The sequence below is a fragment of the Rhineura floridana genome, chromosome 1 (genome assembly GCF_030035675.1).
Source record: "Rhineura floridana isolate rRhiFlo1 chromosome 1, rRhiFlo1.hap2, whole genome shotgun sequence".
NCBI lineage: Eukaryota > Metazoa > Chordata > Lepidosauria > Squamata > Rhineuridae > Rhineura > Rhineura floridana.
The window spans coordinates 285,752,700-285,770,951 of record NC_084480.1 but is presented as its reverse complement, the minus strand read 5'-3'; the positions used below and the strand labels follow the sequence as shown (position 1 = coordinate 285,770,951).

The 18,252-nt window shown below is 41.1% G+C and overlaps 1 protein-coding gene across 2 annotated transcripts in view; it reads right to left on the bottom strand.

Annotated features, from left to right (window-relative positions):
• The window catches only part of MATN2 (matrilin 2), a 76,363-nt gene extending 59,145 nt beyond the window's left edge, over positions 1–17,218 (bottom strand). For both annotated transcript variants that reach the window (XM_061603655.1, XM_061603665.1), the window contains exons 1-4: positions 17,064–17,218; positions 13,177–13,344; positions 3,195–3,764; positions 750–872 (exon numbers count right to left, since the gene is read on the bottom strand). In XM_061603655.1, the coding sequence (XP_061459639.1) occupies positions 750–872; positions 3,195–3,764; positions 13,177–13,291 (808 nt within the window). In that variant the 5' untranslated portion in view covers positions 13,292–13,344; positions 17,064–17,218. The remainder of the gene's footprint in view (positions 1–749; positions 873–3,194; positions 3,765–13,176; positions 13,345–17,063) is intronic.
• Positions 17,219–18,252: the final 1,034 nt, after the last annotated feature.

Here is an 18,252-nt window from a genome sequence, read left to right as displayed (position 1 = left end):
GATAGGGCAGTAGTTGTTAAGATGCAGTGTATCCAAGGAGGGTTTTTTCAGTAGTGGATGTGCTACTGCCTCCTTTAATAACACCAATAACGGCCCTTCTTGTAAAGATGCATTTATGATGTTGCTAATCCATTCCCTCAACCCACTCTTGGCAGATTTTACTAGCCATGATGGGCATGGATCCAGAGCACATATGCTCTACACTGGAGATGATCTTGTCCATATCATCAGGCTGTATAGGCTGGAAAGAATCCATAATAACAGGACAATTCAGTTCCTGAGGCAACTCAATAGGTACTGTTATAACTCTCAAGTCAAGATCGAACTGATTCAAGTAATTTTATCTGCAAAGAATTATGCAAATTGGTCACAACAGACAACCAAGGGCTCCAACCCTTCCCCCTGCAGCTTTTGATGTAAAAGGCCTCTCACCACTTGGAAAAGTTCTGCCAGCCAGTTCCCCGCAGAGGCATGATGGCAGAGAAAAATCTCTCCTTTGCTGCCATCACCACCACAGAGTAGGCTCTAAAATGAACTCTAGCCTGGGTCTAGTCATATTCATTGTGAGTCTTCCTCCAGTGTCCCTCTATATTTCTCCCAAGCTGTTTCATCACTCATAGCTCCATGGTACACCAGGGAGCATAATGAGCTCTGCAGTTCTGGAGAGGATGGTTGGGAGCAATTGTATCATGAGTTTATAAGTATCTATGAGTTGGTGAGATATAAGAAAGATACAATAGAAAACTCACTACTGCAAGTCCTCTGGTCCGAGTTCAGAATATATCCCCGTTTGCATTTACATACATAGGAGCCAGCAGTGTTGATGCAGAAATGATCACATCCGTGTTCAGTTACACTGCACATGTGTTGGACTGAAAAAGAAAAGCAATTTAACAAAACTACTTTTGCTTAAGACTAATATATAAAAAGACTAGCTAAGAGGTGCAAAATATTTTTTCCAAAGACAAAGAAAACATATATATTAAAGTTATGAAATGTGCCAAAATAGTATTTTCTACTCAAAAACATTTTAATGAACATTACAAGGTTCATAGAAAAGTGGACAAAGAAATCCCAGACTCAAATAATTCCTTCACAATGCCAGTCATGTGTGTTCCAGTACTCCTTTCCTTTCTTTCCTGTTACTTGCAATCACTGGGTCATATTGCATCATGTTTGAGCAGAGTTGAACCCAGGTTTTCTGGGTCCAATCCTGCTGGAAGTGGCGCAAGATCAACTCCTGTTTGGGTTCTTTTGTTTGTATTCCAGAAGGAAGACAGATTTAGGGTCTTCCAGCTGGCTAGGCTTGCCTACCTTTACCTGTGCTCTTCTCTACTTAACTTCCTTCTGTTGTAAACTGATATGCTCAGGGAAGCTGACCTACCCCTCCTTCCTTTCCTTCTTCGACTATCTGAGGAGAGAGGAGACATTTCTGTCTTTGTTCTCTCTCCTGAACCATGAGGGCAATACCCAAGTCTAGGCATTGCACCTCCAATTTAATTAGTTAGAACTAGGTATGCCTTTCCTATGCACTATGTATTTCTATAAATAAAGTAGTTTTTTCTTATTTTACTAAGTCTTAAGTCTCAGTTATTTAAATGCAGTGTAAAAGCCTGCTTCTTATGTAAATACACGCACTGGCACATGCAGCTCAGAACGCTAAGTTACTCTGCTTATGCATAACAAAGCCCACCACTCTGGCCAATACACTACACTGCCCCTTTTGTTGTCCAAAGAGATCATGTGGGGTTGCTGCTGTGGAAACTGGATGAAATGAGTGAACATATCTAACAACCACAGTCCCCATACCCATGGGTATTAGATGACTGTGCTGTCCATATAATTTAAATTATTATGTCAGCATGGTGGTTTCCTTGTCCAGATTGCATTTTCATTTTTGGGATTCTTTTGGAAGTTTCATATGGAAGCATCAAGCTTCAGGCAAACATGTCCTAGGGGCCAATTTGCAAATATATGTTCCTAGCTTAATAACTGAAAACAGACAGAACTTTCATGCAACCTCAAAATGTGATAGGATTGTAAGAATACAAGAAAAGCCTGCTGGATTTGGCCAGTGGCCCATATAGTCCAGCATCCTGTTTATGCAGTGGCCAATCAGACACCCAAGGGAAGCCTGCGAGCAGGACCTGAATGCAAGAGCACTCGCCCCTCCTGCAGTTTCCACCAAGTGGTATTCAGAAGTATACCGCCTCCAGCTATGGAGGCAGAGCATAGCCATCATGGCTAGTAGCCATCATGGCTAGTAACCTCCTCCTCCATGAATTTGTCTAATCCTCTTTTAAAGCCCTATAAGTTGGTGGCCATCACTGCTTCTTGTGGGAGTGAATTCCATAGTTTAATTTTGTGCTATGTGAAGAAGTACTTTCTCTTGTCTGTAGAAAGATGTGTATGCAAATTAGAGTAAATCCCCTATACTTACTGTATAACTTCCATGTTTTTCTATTGCTTTTCACAATGAGTGAGAACTATGACATGCACGGTGTTTATAATCCAAGTATAACTACGCATTTCATTCATAATATTAAATGTCTATTTATACATAATGATAAATAATCATTTGTCATTATGTGTATGAGCCACATTAAGCCTTAGACTCATGCATTCTCCCTCCTTTGTTGAAGGGATATTTGAAGCTTTCAGCTTTGATTTGTAACCAACCACAGTTTCCCATTTTGTCTGAACATGGGAAACTCTGCTTTGTACAAACCATAGTTAACAAACCAGAATATCAAACTATGGTTTGATTCTGGCACGCACATTCGAACAAACCATAACAGATTACCATATTCAGACAAAACAGGAAACTGTGGTTCATTACAAACCACAACCAGAAACTTTACATTTCTTCCCTTTGCTTGTGAAGAAAGAAAGGGGAGGGGGGAGTGTGTGAGCCCAAGGTTCACTGTGGTTCATACACATAATGGCAAACAGTGGTTTGTTGTCACATGTGAACTCAATCTTAAACAACTGTTTGTGGTGCTTACAAAGAAAGCTGCCTGTTCTCCAAACAGATTGCAACTTACCTTCCATTGCTGTATATGAATAAAGAGCCCATTGTTCTGGCACACATCTGTTTCTTTTTAAAACCCTGCATATATAGATATGTAGGCACTTTTTTAAAAAAAAAAAGACTTTTCAACAAAGCCTTTTAAATGTATACTTAAGTGTCTTACCACAAAGTTTAGTCTGAAACACGGAGGTTAGCGTTTCAATCTGGCTGAAATTTGCAACCAAAAAGACATGGTCTGAATAAGGTTGACTCCCAATGGACTTGAGTGTGTTCATATCTACTCTTCCCACACCAATAGCAAAAATTAGGATTCCTGAGTTCCGCGCTTTTGCTGCAACATCTGCGACAGGATCCTGAGGTCGCCCATCAGTCACTATCATGATAACTCTAGGCACGTTCTGACTGAGTGGCCGAGCCCCTTCAGATTCTGAAAATGCAATGTTCATTGCATACTGAATGGCTAATCCCGTCATGGTACCAGTAGCCAGGTACATCATTCTTTTCACTGCTCTTTCCACATCCTGTTTCCTCCTAAAGGTCTTCAGGGAGAATTCATTTTTGACTGTGCTGGCATATTGAATGAGTCCCACTCTAGTGACATCCGGGCTGATGTCCAAAAACTGCAAGATGGTTAAGATGAATTCTTTCACTTTCTCGAAATCATAAGGGCGAACACTACGAGAGCTGTCAATGATGAACACAAGGTCCAGCTGTTTGTTATTGCAAAAATTTTCTGAAAAGGAAAAAACACAAAACCTATAAAACAAGCTATATAAAACAAGACATCCTCCAAATTAACTTAGATTGGCCAAGCAGAGTGCTTGTATTTTGAATGAGAACTAGGAAACAATGAATCCACCAGTATTTTTAGTTTAGTGGTTAGAGTGCTGGACTAGGACCTGGGAGAATGGTGTTCAAATCCCCACTTAGCCATAAAGCTCACTGGGTAACCTTAGGACATTGTGAATTAGTATAAAAATGTGGCAACAACACAGTTGTACCTTACATTATAGGCTCTCATCCTCAGCCTCCATATTTTGTGTTATCACTGAAGCAATACTCCATCATATATGGTTTGGGGGGGATACAAAGTCAAGTGAAGCTATATTTTTTACTGTCATCTCTTATTGCACACTTTAGCAAATTGCTGAAAGATATATAATAACAACATGTTTCTGAAAGTTATTGAGGAACAGGCAATGCCCATATTTTCATTTGGTTCATTACAGGTCTTTTGTCAGCAACCAGAAACATTTGTGGGCACAGAAAGATGATGTTATTTATGGACCATGAAGTAACTATATGGTTTTATTAATTTGGGGGCTTCAGTCAAGCCTTCTTCACAAAGAGTCTCAGAAAGTTTGCTCTTTTTCAAAGTCAGAGGTTGCTGAATATGTGCCAAAATGAGCAAAAATGGCATTCCATTCCTAATGGGATGTAGAAACACTGGTGTAATTATCAATTTTCCATATTATTATCTTGCGTCTGTACATAATTATTTCTTTTTTCCTAGAGTAGAATAAAACACTAATAATTATGGTATAATAATTGTACACTGATAATATGTGAGGGATATTTATAGGAATGAAGTCAGGAAAAAAAAGTTAAAAAGAATGGAAGGGCTAAACTTAAGTTTGGTCACTACTGGAGATAAGCCCAAACTAGGAAGTCTGGACATGAATCTGAGGAGTTGGTCCCAGTTCATTGTTTCTCTTCCAATCATGCCTTAAGTTGGAATTCTCTATGTTGATTCAGATGTAGTTGAAAAATGTCAAAAGGGGGGGGGAAATCAGCCTCTAAATATATTTATGCTTTTGGGTTAAAAATTTAAGCGAACCACTTTCAATGTAACTTTTCTGACTCAAGTACACGGAAAATTGGAGTCAAGCCAACACACTCTCCATAGACAATGTCATTACTACAGCACTCTAACCAGAAGCCCCAAATGCCAGGCACAGGTTCCTTCTTCCCAGGATGTTGCCAACAGACTTTGACACCAGGTTTGTAAACAGTGATGTAGCTTTGGAATACTAATAGTCATAGTGCAAGTGTTAGTAACTAAAGCTACAGATTGTTTATATGTTCCATGATCAGCTAAACAGTTCCTGCAATTAAGAAGAAAGTGGGTTGAATGTAACATTCTAGCCAAGACAAATTTCCAACTGTTTGCAAATGTCACATGGAAATGAAGAGTTCTTGCTTCATTTAACCATGCCCACAATTCTAGCTCCAATTTACAATTAATTTAGTCCAAAAAACAAAGAATGGGACAAGATATATCCCACCACCGCCACTGAACTTTCTGATCCAGTTTTAACAAAGACAACAATATTAAGCAGCATTAATCAAAATAACAATTGTGAACATATAACTTAATTTTTTGTAATTTTGAACCATAACCTCTACTAGGAATCCAGTGTATTACACATTCATAAGCCATGGATGTAAAATATGCATTAGATCATCTAGCTGAGCTTCTAGCAGAATAAATTTACTGTACTAGTATATTCCAAGCACTTCAAGCAATAGTGTATCCTTCATATAATCTAATTGAAAGGAACATTTTCCCCAAATGTATGTGTCATTCTAAGCATGACACTAGACATTATACATAGATGTGTGTGATGTTAACCCAACATGCCTTTTTAAGCAGAGCTTGGAAAAGTTACTTTTTTGAACTACAACTCCCATCAGCCCAACCCAGTGGCCATGCTGGCTGGGGCTGATGGGAGTTGTAGTTCAAAAAAAGTAACTTTTCCGAGCTCTGTTTTTAAGTAGGAAAATGTACTTCCAGAAGGAAAATTGGCACAGAAGCAGTGAATAGAAGGGAGTGCTTAACTATTTCCCTGCTCATTGCTTCAAAATGCCCCAAAGCAACTGCCTGCCCTCAGCCCCACATCATGTGATGTTTAAATGAGTATAAAACCATGCCTGGAAAAGCTGGTTTGGAATCTGAAGCTGTTTAACTTAAGCAACTCTCTACTTGCCGCTTCCCCAGTCCCTTTTGTCCCTCCAGACGTGGCTTTTCCTGTTTATAAAGGGCAGTCACTATAGTATTGTCTTACAAGAGTCAATGATTCCTACCTATATTTCTTTCTTTTTTCAAAAAGTTTATACTCCACTTTAAAATATATGCTCCATGGGCATATGTTGCATAAGACAGAAGGGAATGTAGGTTCCTTAAATTTTGAGTGCTTGCTAGTGTCAACAGTTATTTTTTTCCTTGAAATTGGGTCCAATTTTACTTTTTGAAGTATGAAATGTCAATAACAAGACCTTAGAAAACAGGACAAAGAACTTTAATTGTGTTTGATTTTGCACAGCACTGACAACATTAAACTTTCGTTCCCAATTTTATGTTTTCTGGGACAGCTACTATGACTGAAATATATTAAGGAATATATGCATCTTATATCAAGGTTCGAGGGAGAACAAATAAACTGAGCGCATAGCAACAAGTCAGGCAGGGCACCGGTTTGCACAGCGGGAGAACCTGATGGCCACTACACAGTGACAGGTTGCTCAGTGTGAGGGAAGGCATCAGATCTGGGTGCTATATTTCAGACAGCCTATAAGAGCAGAAAGCACAGAGACAAAAACGAGAAGGAGCATGTAGGAAATACAATCCCCTTCCCTCTTAATAAGGCTTTGGGCAACCCACTGGGGTGATCAGGAACAAAAGTCTTGAAGGTATTTGGGGAGCATTTGAGTTTCACCACTCTCTAGCCTGCACTCTTGCTCATTCTAGTTTCTCTAAACAATTAAGAGCAAAACTGTGAATGGCTTAGAGATCTGTGGGTCACAAGTGGTCTAGAAATGGACTAAATGAATGAATTAATAAAGAGGGGCATTTTCATGAGTGCAGCAAACTCATTTTCGTGGTTAGATAAGTCAACTGGCTCAAAGATTAATCAGTTAGGAGGAATTTTAATAGTTAAGTGAACAGTTATAAGTTTTGGGAGACAGGATCAATTTCAATGTAGAAAGGCCTGATTTAAAAGGCAAATAGTGAGGATTTATGGGAAATGCACTTTAAAAAAATATCTCTTTAATGGATTTCAATTGTTCTTCTTTAGGGCCTGCATTAGCTTTTTATTTCTCTCTCTCTCTCTCTCTCTCTCTCTCTCTCTCTCACACACACACACACACACACACACATGCTTCTTACCTGTTGGGATACTAAAGGCTTGTCCACATTTGAGCATTATTTAGCTGTTAATCCATGTTTGCCCATTGAAATTGGACAAGAGTAGTCCACACCCGCAAATATTTGAATTTGTATATGAGTAGCAACTGTGGTCTTTCCCATTCAAATCATTCCCTTTTTGTTTGTCTCTGCCTTCTAATTTGTACCAACAGGTAAGTGGCAAATGGCACCTTTAAAAAAATTAAAAAATCCCCACCCAAAAAGTGTGCAAAAGCACACAGTCAGGCAATTGTAAACTTGCTTGTGCAGTTTTCTGGTTCGTGCAAATCTGAAGGATCAAAAGAAAAAAAATCCTCCATTTAGGAGCACACCAGAAATAGTTATGAGCACAGCCGGAAAATAAATGAAAGCATGGAGCAAGTAGTAGGCGTGGAAAAGGGACAGAAAGTGACAGTTGATCCACCCACCCCAAAACACTGAAACAAATCTGCAACCCTGAGCAGAGTGTTGAAGCTTGATTTTCCCCAACTTATTGGATTGTCCGCGTATCAGATAAACCAGAACTAACAGGGGAAAAGCATTGAGAATGGTGATGTTTGAGGGGAATGTCATATGGACTACACAATTTAAATGGGAATGCAAACAGCTGCAGCCTGCAAACACATAGTAAACTCCGGTGTGGATAAGCCCAAACAGGCCCTTCACAAGTACTCCTGCCTGAAACCCTAGAGACAACTGCCAATCAATGTAGGTACCATAGGTGATACTGAGCTAGATGGACCAATGGCCAGTAATAGGCATAGGAAGCTGCCTTACACCAAGTCAAACAATTTGTCCATTTAGCTCAGTTTTATCTATTCTGACTGGCAACCGCTATCCACACACTCAAGCAGGGCTCTTTCATACCACCAGTTACTTGATCCTTTTTTAAAAAAGCTGGAGATGCCAGGGATTGAACTCAAAACCTTATCCATAAAAAGCACAAGCTCTATCACTGTGCTATGGTCCCTTCCTAAAGGTCATAAGGCATATGCTCCTAAGAATCATGTCCTATAGCCCTCCTAGGATTGCACTGCTTCAGAATATAGATGGAAAGACTGCTGATTTGACTGCTCCCCCATAAAACAAAATATCCCCTGCATACTGAAATAGGCACGCAAGAGAGAAGAGCTGTAGCTTAGCCTTCTTTTTGACATACAAGGATTTTCTTTAATGGGAGGGGAAGGGAAAGCAAACAAGACATACCATTCAGAGCTTGGAAAAGTTACTTTTTTTGAACTACAACTCCCATCAGCCCCAGCCAGCATAGCCACTGGATTGGGCTGATGGGAGCTGTAGTTCAAAAAAGTAACTTTTCCAAGCTCTGATTTCTACAGTCTGAAGTGAGTACAAGATTACTGAACTATGAGTGAATCATAGAATAGTAGAGTTGGAAGGGGCTTATAAGGGTATCAAGTCCAACCCCCTGCTCAATGCAGGAATCCAACTTAAAACATACCCAACAGGTGGCTGTCCAGCTGCCTGTCCCGTCCATTGCGGAGGAACACAGGCACATACGGTTCAGTAAGTTTTTCTCTTTTTATTAAAGTTACAGGTATATCAAAGGCTTTTCAACTCATTCACCTAACTATTCTTTCTAAGAACTATTTCTCTGACTAGTGCTGACTAAGCAAGCCTCCGGTTAACGCCCCTTTAAATAGGTTTCACTTTTGCGTGCAAACGATGGCTCCTCCTAACTCCTGGGCTTTGTTCTTCGTGCCTCTGAATTCTGCGAGAGCGGGGGGAAAGGAGCTGGACCTCAACTTCTCCCTCCAAATGAGGGGGGCTAGCTGACTAGGTAGGCATGGGAAACTGCTGAGCTCCCGGATGGGAATCAGCAAGTGGATCAGCTGGCTCCTTGGGCGCAGGGGAAAGGGGCGTGTCCTCAGAAGCAACCTCTGACAGTTCTCCCTGCTCTTCCATGGGAGGAGTTGGGATTTGAGTGCGCTGAGATCCTTCCTCCCTGAACTCCACACCCGAGTCCTCAACGTCAGAGTCCTCCTCCTGCAAGCCCTCTCCCCTATCCTGGGTCACAACACTGCCTCTTGAATGCCTCCAGTGTCAGAGAGCCCACCACCTCCCTAGGTAATTAGTTTCATTGCTATACCGCTGTAACAGCTAGGAAGTTTCTCCTGATGTTCAGTTGACATCTGGTTTCCTGTCACTTGAGCCCATTATTCTGTGTCTTCCACTCTGGGATGATTGAGAAGAAATCCTGGCCCTCCTCTGTGTGGCAACCTTTCATGTACTTTAACAGTGCTATCATATCTCCCTTCAGTCTTCTCTTCTCAAGGCTAAACATGCCCAGTTCTTTCAGTCTCTCCCCACAGGGCTTCTTTCCAGTCCCTTGATTATCCTCACTGCCCTTCTCTGTACCTGTCCCTGTTCTGGATAACTCCAGACTGTCAATATTTTGTGGGAGGGATTCCAGCATATATCAGAACTTTTGGTTTGTGCAGTTGAAGTAGATTAAAGTGCTCTTTTGTCCTACCACAACAAAACCACTTTAAAAAAGAAATTGATTTATTGTGGTTTGGAAAGTGAATGGGAAATGCATTGAAAAGTGTGGTATAACTTGTTCAAAAAGAACAGAAGGAATAAAAAGGGAGGTGGAGTCATGCTATACGTTAAAAATATATATCCCTGCACAAAATACAGGAGATGAGCTTGGTAGCTCCACCAACCACCCAATCAAGAAGACGACGAGAATGTAACTTTTGAAAAGCAAATTGCCAGTGTTTCGAGGAGGCATGTTGTAGTAGTAATGGGGGACTTCAATTATCTCAATATCTGTTGGGAGACAAATTCTGCCAAATTCCAAGAAATTTCTGACGTGTTGGAGATAACTTTCTCCTACAGAAAGTGGAGGAAGCAACCAGAGGATAAGCTATTCTGGACTTAATTCTAACCAATAGAGATGATTTGGTGAATGAAGTGGCAGTTACAGGAACTCTGGGGGAAAGTGACCACACCATACTTGAATTCTTGATTTTAACAGAAGAAAAAGCTGAGAGTAGCCATATGCGCACCCTGGACTTCAGAAAAACTGATTTTAATAAACTCAGAACAATTGTAAGTACTGTTCCATGGCAAGCCACCCTAATGAGAAAAGGAGTCCAAGATGGGTGGGAGTTTCTAAAAAAGAAAATTCTAAAAGCACAATGGCAAGCAATTCCAACAAGGAAAAAAGGGGGAAAACAGCAGAAGAAGCCAATGTGGCTTCACAAAAAGCTTAGAGATGACCTGAAAATAAAAAAGGACACATACAGGAAGTGGAAAGAAGGCCAGGTCACAAAGGAAGAGTACAGGCAGGTATCACAGAATTGCAGGGATGTTGTCAGAAAGGCTAAAGCTAAGGATGAGCTGAGGTTAGCGAGGGATGTTAAAAGCAACAAAAATGCATTTTTCAGGTATGTCCATAGTAAAAGACAGAGAAAAGAAACATATGTGTGTAAATAAACCATTTTGATAATTTCCACACATCCTTTCTATGTCATTCTGGGGTTTCCTCCCCTCTTTTTTCATTTTTTGTTGGATGACCTCCACTTTTTTACCTCTGTTACTTGTACTATAATCTTGTAGGACAAATTCAAAACTGGTTGCTATTATCTTACCATATAACAGAATGATCCGAACTGCATATTCAAAAATTCAGGCCGCAGGCATGGGCCAAGGGCCCTTGAAGCTGGAAGGGTGGAGCTGCTGCTCTGCAACCCCCCCAGCATCTAGTCACACATGACTGGATGGTGGCACAGGTTGCAAAGCTGGGGCTCCACTCTCCCAGTTAGCATTACCTGGCATACAGAGTAGGAGTATATGATGCAGTGGACTCAGTACTACCAAAAATGTAAATGGTTGCAATAAATGTATTGTGTGTGATTTTAAAATACAGCCAAAAGTATACTGAAAATTCAAGATGTTTGGTTAACATAACTGTTATGGAGAAGCCCATCTGATACATTTTGATACAGCAGCTATCTCTAAATTAAAACTGGCTCCAAGACTGACGAGTGCAGGAGAGTGCTGTGAGCTTCCCATAGGAAGCTGAATGACTACTATGAGAACAGAATGCTGGAGTAGTAACATTCCTGCAAACAGCATGGAGCATACCTTAGCATTTCCTTTCAAACCCAAAACATTTTACAGTAGCCTGATCAGATAACCAAGTGATAAACAAACAGTGAAGTCACTGAGCAGCAGAGATCCCCCTTCCAACACATTTGCCTTTGGTAATTAGCAAAAGAAATGTGAATGACCAGCTTAAAAAAAAACACTAGTTTCTCTATTAGCTGGTTAGGAATCTGCTTGTGACAAAATAAACCACAACTCCCAAGGTCATGATTGACTCAGAACTCCCAAAGCAAATTCTGCCTGCAAAGCATCATTTCACTAAAGACAGGGTTTGGATTGGTCAAAATTTACCTGGCCCTGGGAATAGCTGCCTGTCATGGTTGTAATTCAGATTTTAGTATATTATAATCTAATACCTTTTTGGATTTTAAAGTAAGCTAAGCAAATTCCTCTGTGGTGCAGAGTGGTAAGCGGCGGTAACACAGCCAAAGCTCTGCTCGTGGCCGGAGTTCAATTCCAACGAAAGGAGGAAGTCGAATCTCCGGTAAAAGGGGTCGAGGTCCACTCAGCCTTCCATCCATCCGTGGTCGGTAAAATGAGTACCTGGCATATGCTAGGGGGTAAAGAAAGGCCAGGGACGGAACTGGCAATCCCACCCCATATATATGGTCTGCCTAGTACACGTCGCAAGATGTCACCCTAAGAGTCGGAAACGACTTGCACTACAAGTGTGGGGACACCTTTACCTTTTTAAAGCAAATTTACAACAATGCAGATTTGGAGAACTAAAGTCATTATGATCAATTGTCTGTACTTGTTGATAGTTCTCTACGTGTTTTACTAATTAAAAAACATTTTTTGTTAAATTTATCTCTAAACAGAAAGAGCTCTGCAACTCAATAACATGGCTAGAAACTCAGTAACTTTACTGCAAAGTTGTGGTTTTTTACTTTGGGGAGGGGGGATTTTGGGAGGAGGTTTAAATGATGAGATCTTCCTTCACCTGTGGAGGGGCTTTTCTGAATGCATATAGAGGGGTGCTCAAATATGCTCTCTCTCTCTCTCTTTCTGTGTGTGTGAGAGACAGAAAGAGAGAGGAGAACAGGGAGAGAGAGGGAGAGAGAGGGAGGGAGGGAGGGAAAGGGGGCTATGTATGTATGTACCTATGTATTGTTCAAAGTCATACAGTAAGGGAAATTTCAGGAATATCTATTTTATTACGCTTGTAATATTTATATCCCATTTTTGAAGGCCTAGACCTTCACAAATATCAATACCAAAAAGTACAATTAAAAGGAATCATCATCATCAAACTAAGCACAGCAAAAAGAATCCAGAGAGCAAGAGCAAAGCATATAAAAACTGCAAGAACAACAGAATAAAAGGATTGCTGAAAAAGAAGTCTTCAACTGCCAGTGGAACATAAGTAATGAACAAGCTAATATAAGCTTCTGTTCTATAAACAAGGTATAAACATACAAAAAGCCCTCTGGCACTTTGTCACCAACCATAACTCAGAAGGCAATGCATGCAAGAGGGCTGCATTAACTGATACTAACAGATGGACGGGACAGAGAACACGATCCATCAAGTAGCTTGGTCACAACTTGCCATAAAGGGCTTTAATCAGTAATAATCAGCATCTTGAACTGTGCTCAGAAATACACTGGCAGCCAGTGCAACTGATACTATAACAGAGTCACATGATTCCAACACTTGGCCAAAACTAATCTACTTATCCTCTTCCCTATCCTGTTTCTAGTGTTGCCCTTCTGCAATAATCATCCTCTAAACAAAAGAAAAAAAGGGCAGTACAGTTCCCATACATGTATTAGAAAGTCCTAAATTGTATGCAGTTTTTGTCTGAGATAGCCATATTGCAACTCACCAAATAAAACAGCATCATTTCTTTGACTGAAAGGTATTCCTGGAAGTTGTCTCTCTCTGGCTAATGCAGGGAAAAGCCCAACCAGCAAAAAGAAGCATGAGAACATTTTCTTCATATTCCAGGAAGAAGAAGAAAGAATGGAGCAAGACGAATAATCAGGGCACTACACTGTGACAACAAGAAATGAGATTAAGTTTTATCATCAGGCAACCACTGCCAAAAATATAGCATGCACCTTTCTTCTCGTACATCTTTCTTCTTTTTGAATGCACGTGCAACATACAGTGTATAAAACAGCAACAATATGTGTAAAAGACTTCAGAAGGTGTTGTAAAACTATTTTTAAGATACACTTTCAGTAATTTGTTTCATTTGTATTCTGTCCTTCTTCCAATAATGTTTACTCCTCAAAATAATCATGTGTGGCAAGTTAGCCAGATGGACACTAATTTGCATATTGTGAGACGAAGCTTACATAGCCAAGTAAGAATGTTGCACCTTGGTTCCCATGATGAAACCTAATAGTCTACCCCACAATTGTCTTTCCTATGCCATACTAATTGCTTACTTGCTGTAATCTGAGAATATGTACTTGATATGTATATTTAATTGATTACTGAATTGTGATATCAGCAGCTTAAGGCTATAGTTCTGTGCATACTTGTGTGAGTAACCCCACTGAATTCTGTGGGATTTAGTTCTGAGTAAACATGCATAGGACTTTCTCATGTCTGAGAAAGGCAAAACATTAGTTTTTGAACAAATAAATACAAACATAAAACAAAGACAATGCTGCACATTTACAAATGCACACATCAAGCAAAGTAAGCAGCCTAATGGTTAGTGGACTTCATTGCTTATTTATTTACTCAGATTTACTATTGGTTAAACACTCTCTTCCCCTCTGCTCCTTCTCTTCCTTATCAAAGAAGATACAATCTGGGCCACAGTATCATTTCCTCCATAATTTGTGTCATCCAAATGGACAACACCCAATCAAAACATAACACCCTGTTAAAAACACACATAAAGTACCCAAATTAAAATCAATTTAAAACAGCTAAAACTCAACAGCCCTTAAACCCTTAGGCACAACCTGCTGGAAAGGTTCTTATGTGCAAACTCCCATTACTCCTGCTGGAAGGAAGGGCAGGATACAAATCAAATAATAAATAACAAATAAATAAATTACTATGTTCCTGCACAGCTTCCATTAAAAGATACAGTGAATGAAGAAGAATTCAGTCTCTAAAGATTTACAGAGAAATCCTAAACCTGGCCAGGCAGCAACAGGGCATGACTCAGTAGCGTATCCACTGCCACATATGCAGCCCAGCTGACCGGGGAGGAAGGCAGGCAAAATCGTGCTCTGTGCTATACCAGCCTGGAGCTGGCGTAGCAAATCATGTGATGGCAGTGGGCCAGTTCTGGACCCAGTGGATCCTGGGCCAGCTCAGCCCAGCCCCTTGGTTTCCCTTTTTGGGGGCTTTTTGTGGAATCCCACTGGCAGTGCTTTCACCTACTTTTGGTGGGTAAAATAGGAAGCTCCATGCCTGATGGAGGCCAATGGAGTTGTTTTGAATTGGGAGGAGGGAGATCTCTACCCAATCGAAACCTCCACCCCTAGCACGGGCAGATCAAGCGTTTGGATCACAGTCTTATTTACTTATTGTATTTATATCCTAGCTTCCTTTATTATCAAACTCAATATGACATACATAGGGTTCCCAGGGAGGCTCCAGTCTAGATACTGACTAGACCCAGACCTGCTTAGCTTCAGTAATGTTGTATCACGTATCTTCAGGCCATGCTATGGTGTCAAGGAACAAAACTGGGGAGAGGGGAGAGCAGGGATGTGAGGAATTGTGTTACTGTCTACTTAGGATCTCATAGACACTGTCCAATAAGTACTCGTCATGACACATACAGCCATAGTCCACAAAACACTTGCAATTGCAGAAGTGCTAGAATGGGAAATTCACTTCTTCAGAAATAACATTTGGAACCATAAGGAAATACATCTGTATCAACCACAACTGAGTGGCAAGAGCACTTATTTGAGGAAAGATGTTTGGATCCCCTCCATCATATGATGGGTACACTGCACTCACCCCTCCCCCAAATACTTGGAAAGATTCTCATTCTGTGCTGCAACGTTGCATGCAAAAAGTCAAAGTACACTGAGAAAACTAAAAGCTATATTCCTCTTAAATTGCATCTGGAGCCACTGGGATCTCTGCAGCTAATACCAGTGTACTAAAGACAACCATGAAAAAGAATATAGTGATCTTCGAAACAGTAATCCTATAGTTTGGTCAACTCTGCATAATTTCCACTGGATGTGGGGAAGCAGGATTTACTAAGGAAGATTTTTGTGATGACAGCATCAGTCTCTTTGTTAGCAAGCTATATTCAACTGCTCTACAGACAGAAGCTCTTTTGTTTTGGAACTGTTCATCTGAACTCTTTCTGAGCTGATAGACATCAGAATTTCCACAAATTATATGAGATTAATAGTACCACGGAGTTGGCAGAATTAGGTTATGTGTTTCATGTGGTAGAATAAATTTGATTGCTAAACATTTAGAGCTCAAGCGCCTGAGACTGCAGTGTTACACTGACCACAAGCCATCAGCATTGACACATAAACTTTTTAAAGTGCCCCCATGTGAAAAAGTTTAATGGAGAATGGAATCTCCCATTTCCTAGATGCATCTGTGAGTAACATCTTAGATTTCTGTTGCATACTGTTCATGGACAAAGATTTGGGAAACCTGCATAGATACCTAATCCCCAGTGCAACAGTTCCACATTAAGAGGTCCAGCCATGAGTTTTGAGTATTACTTTGGAAATGACATGCTGCATACGCGCAGGAAATTTAGCTTTGTTTGCCCAAGGCCACTTTCATTTGCTCTTCCTCCACAGAAGCCAATTTAGCCCTTGAACTAATTATGCCCCATTACTAGATAATGCAGCAAAGAGTTGATTCCATTTGTATTGCCTGCTGTTGAGAAAAGGGGGCAAAGTGTATAAATACATTCCTGGTAAATGTAAAAGTCAGAGAGAACAGGAACAGGGTAGGGTGGGAAGAAAGGGGGAAGGTAATTCATGCTAGGATGACCTCAAGTGCAGGGTGCTCCCTTAAAATACCCAGGCTATGGTCTGAAGGTACATGAGGCGAGGACCCTGCTGCTGAAGCTAAGCAGGGTCAGGTCTGGTCAGTGCCTGGATGGGAGACCGCCTGGAAACCATATGTAAGACGCCTTGGGTTTCTATCATGAAAAGAAAGGCAGGGTAGAAATGTAATAAATAAATAATAAATAAAATACTTCTCACCATGCCTATTCATATCCTCAGCTTTCAGTCACATATATTAAAACTCTGTGAAAGCCTTGCTCCCCTAGTCCTACTCAGCGTAGACCCATTGAAGTTAATAGACGTGCCTAACTTAGGTCCATTAATTTCAGTGGGTCTACTCTAGGTAAGACTTCGTTGAATATGACCCAGTGGTTATAGTTTCATTCTCCCAAACTGGGTTTGTCTGGAGTCAGCCCTATATTTATGCCCCAAGAGAAGGTCTGGCCAATTTTTTCAAAAGCGAGTTGGGGGTGGGGCTTGCTACTCCCCTCCACTGTCAATAACACGTTTTCCCCTTCAGTTTGCGATTTATTTTGTAGTCTGACTCTGAAGAGCCCAGTATCGGCCCCTCACGTCGCCTGAGGGTCAGCCTTAAACACCTCTGTCCTAGGCAGAGGAGGGAAGGACATGCAGAATGACAGGCGACGAGCCTCCGCCGAGCGGGCACGCGCAAAGCCCTGAGGTGAAGAGCTGCCTCAGGTCCGGGACAGGAGCTGGCGCCCCTCCCCAACGCCCTAGCGACTCTTACCTGATGCGGAGGCGTTTTTGTTCCCTTCTGAGGTGCAGTGGCGGCAGCCCGAAAGCCCGGAGAAGCGGAGAGCTGAAGGCAGCAGGCAGCGCGCGTTGCAGAAGGGCCCTTGCTGGGCAGCAAGAAGGAAAAGAAGAAGGGAGAGCCGGCGCTGAGCGCTGAGCGGCGGGGAAGGGGAGGAGACGGTGGAAGAGCCAAGTCCTGCCGCGCAGCCGGGCGGTGGGGAAGGGAAGATGGAGTGTGTAGGAGTCACTGCTCCCCCGCTTTGGAGACTGACAGCGCAGAAAAGGAGATAATTCTCTCTTTCTGTGGCGCCCGGCTATCACGTTGGAATCCTCCTCAGAAAGTCACAATGCTAGTTTTCTTTTCTCTAAAAGGGAGTCATAAGAGCAGAACTTTTGAAATCTGTATCTTGTAAGCAATTTTAGTAGTAAGCATAAAAAAGTAAAGGTGGCAGACTTGGTCCATAAGAAAAAAAATGCAAAATCCACATTAGGGCAATATTATTTCTTATGTGTGTTGCTGGTTTTTTTGTACTTATATAGCGTTTTTCCTCCTAAAGTATCCCAAGGCGATGCACAACATTATGAAAATGTGATCATTTACACACAATAATTAAAGCATAAAAACGTTCAAAACGAAAAACAAAGATAAGAGCTCATTAGCCTGATCCCAGAGCCAGTTTATATCTGAAAAGCCTGGAGAAACAAAAATGTCTAATTCAGAGGTTCACAATCTGTAATCCATTGATCACCAGTTGCCCATGAGCTTCATTCAGGTGGTCTGCAGCATGGCCACATTATATTGTATTAGTATTGCTTCTTTTATTTCTTATACAATATTGCATTTTATTGTATTACAATTTGCATTCAAATCATAATACAATATAAGAAATAAAAGAAGCAATAAAAATACAGTTAAAATCATATAGCACCTAGCGCAGTGCATTACAATTGCTGCAACAGGCAGAAAAATCATTAAGTGGTCTGCAATTTTCAAGTGGTCTGTGGAGACAAAAGTTGGGGAACCACTGAAAGTGTAGAGAACAACCACAGTTTTCCAAGGAGGGAGTGCCACAATTGAGGAGCGGCAAACAAGAAGGCCCTGTCTCAAGTCAAGGATCATGAGCAGGGCCTCCCCAGTTGATCTTAGAGCACGGATCAATAGGCCTTGGGGAACACACTCCTTT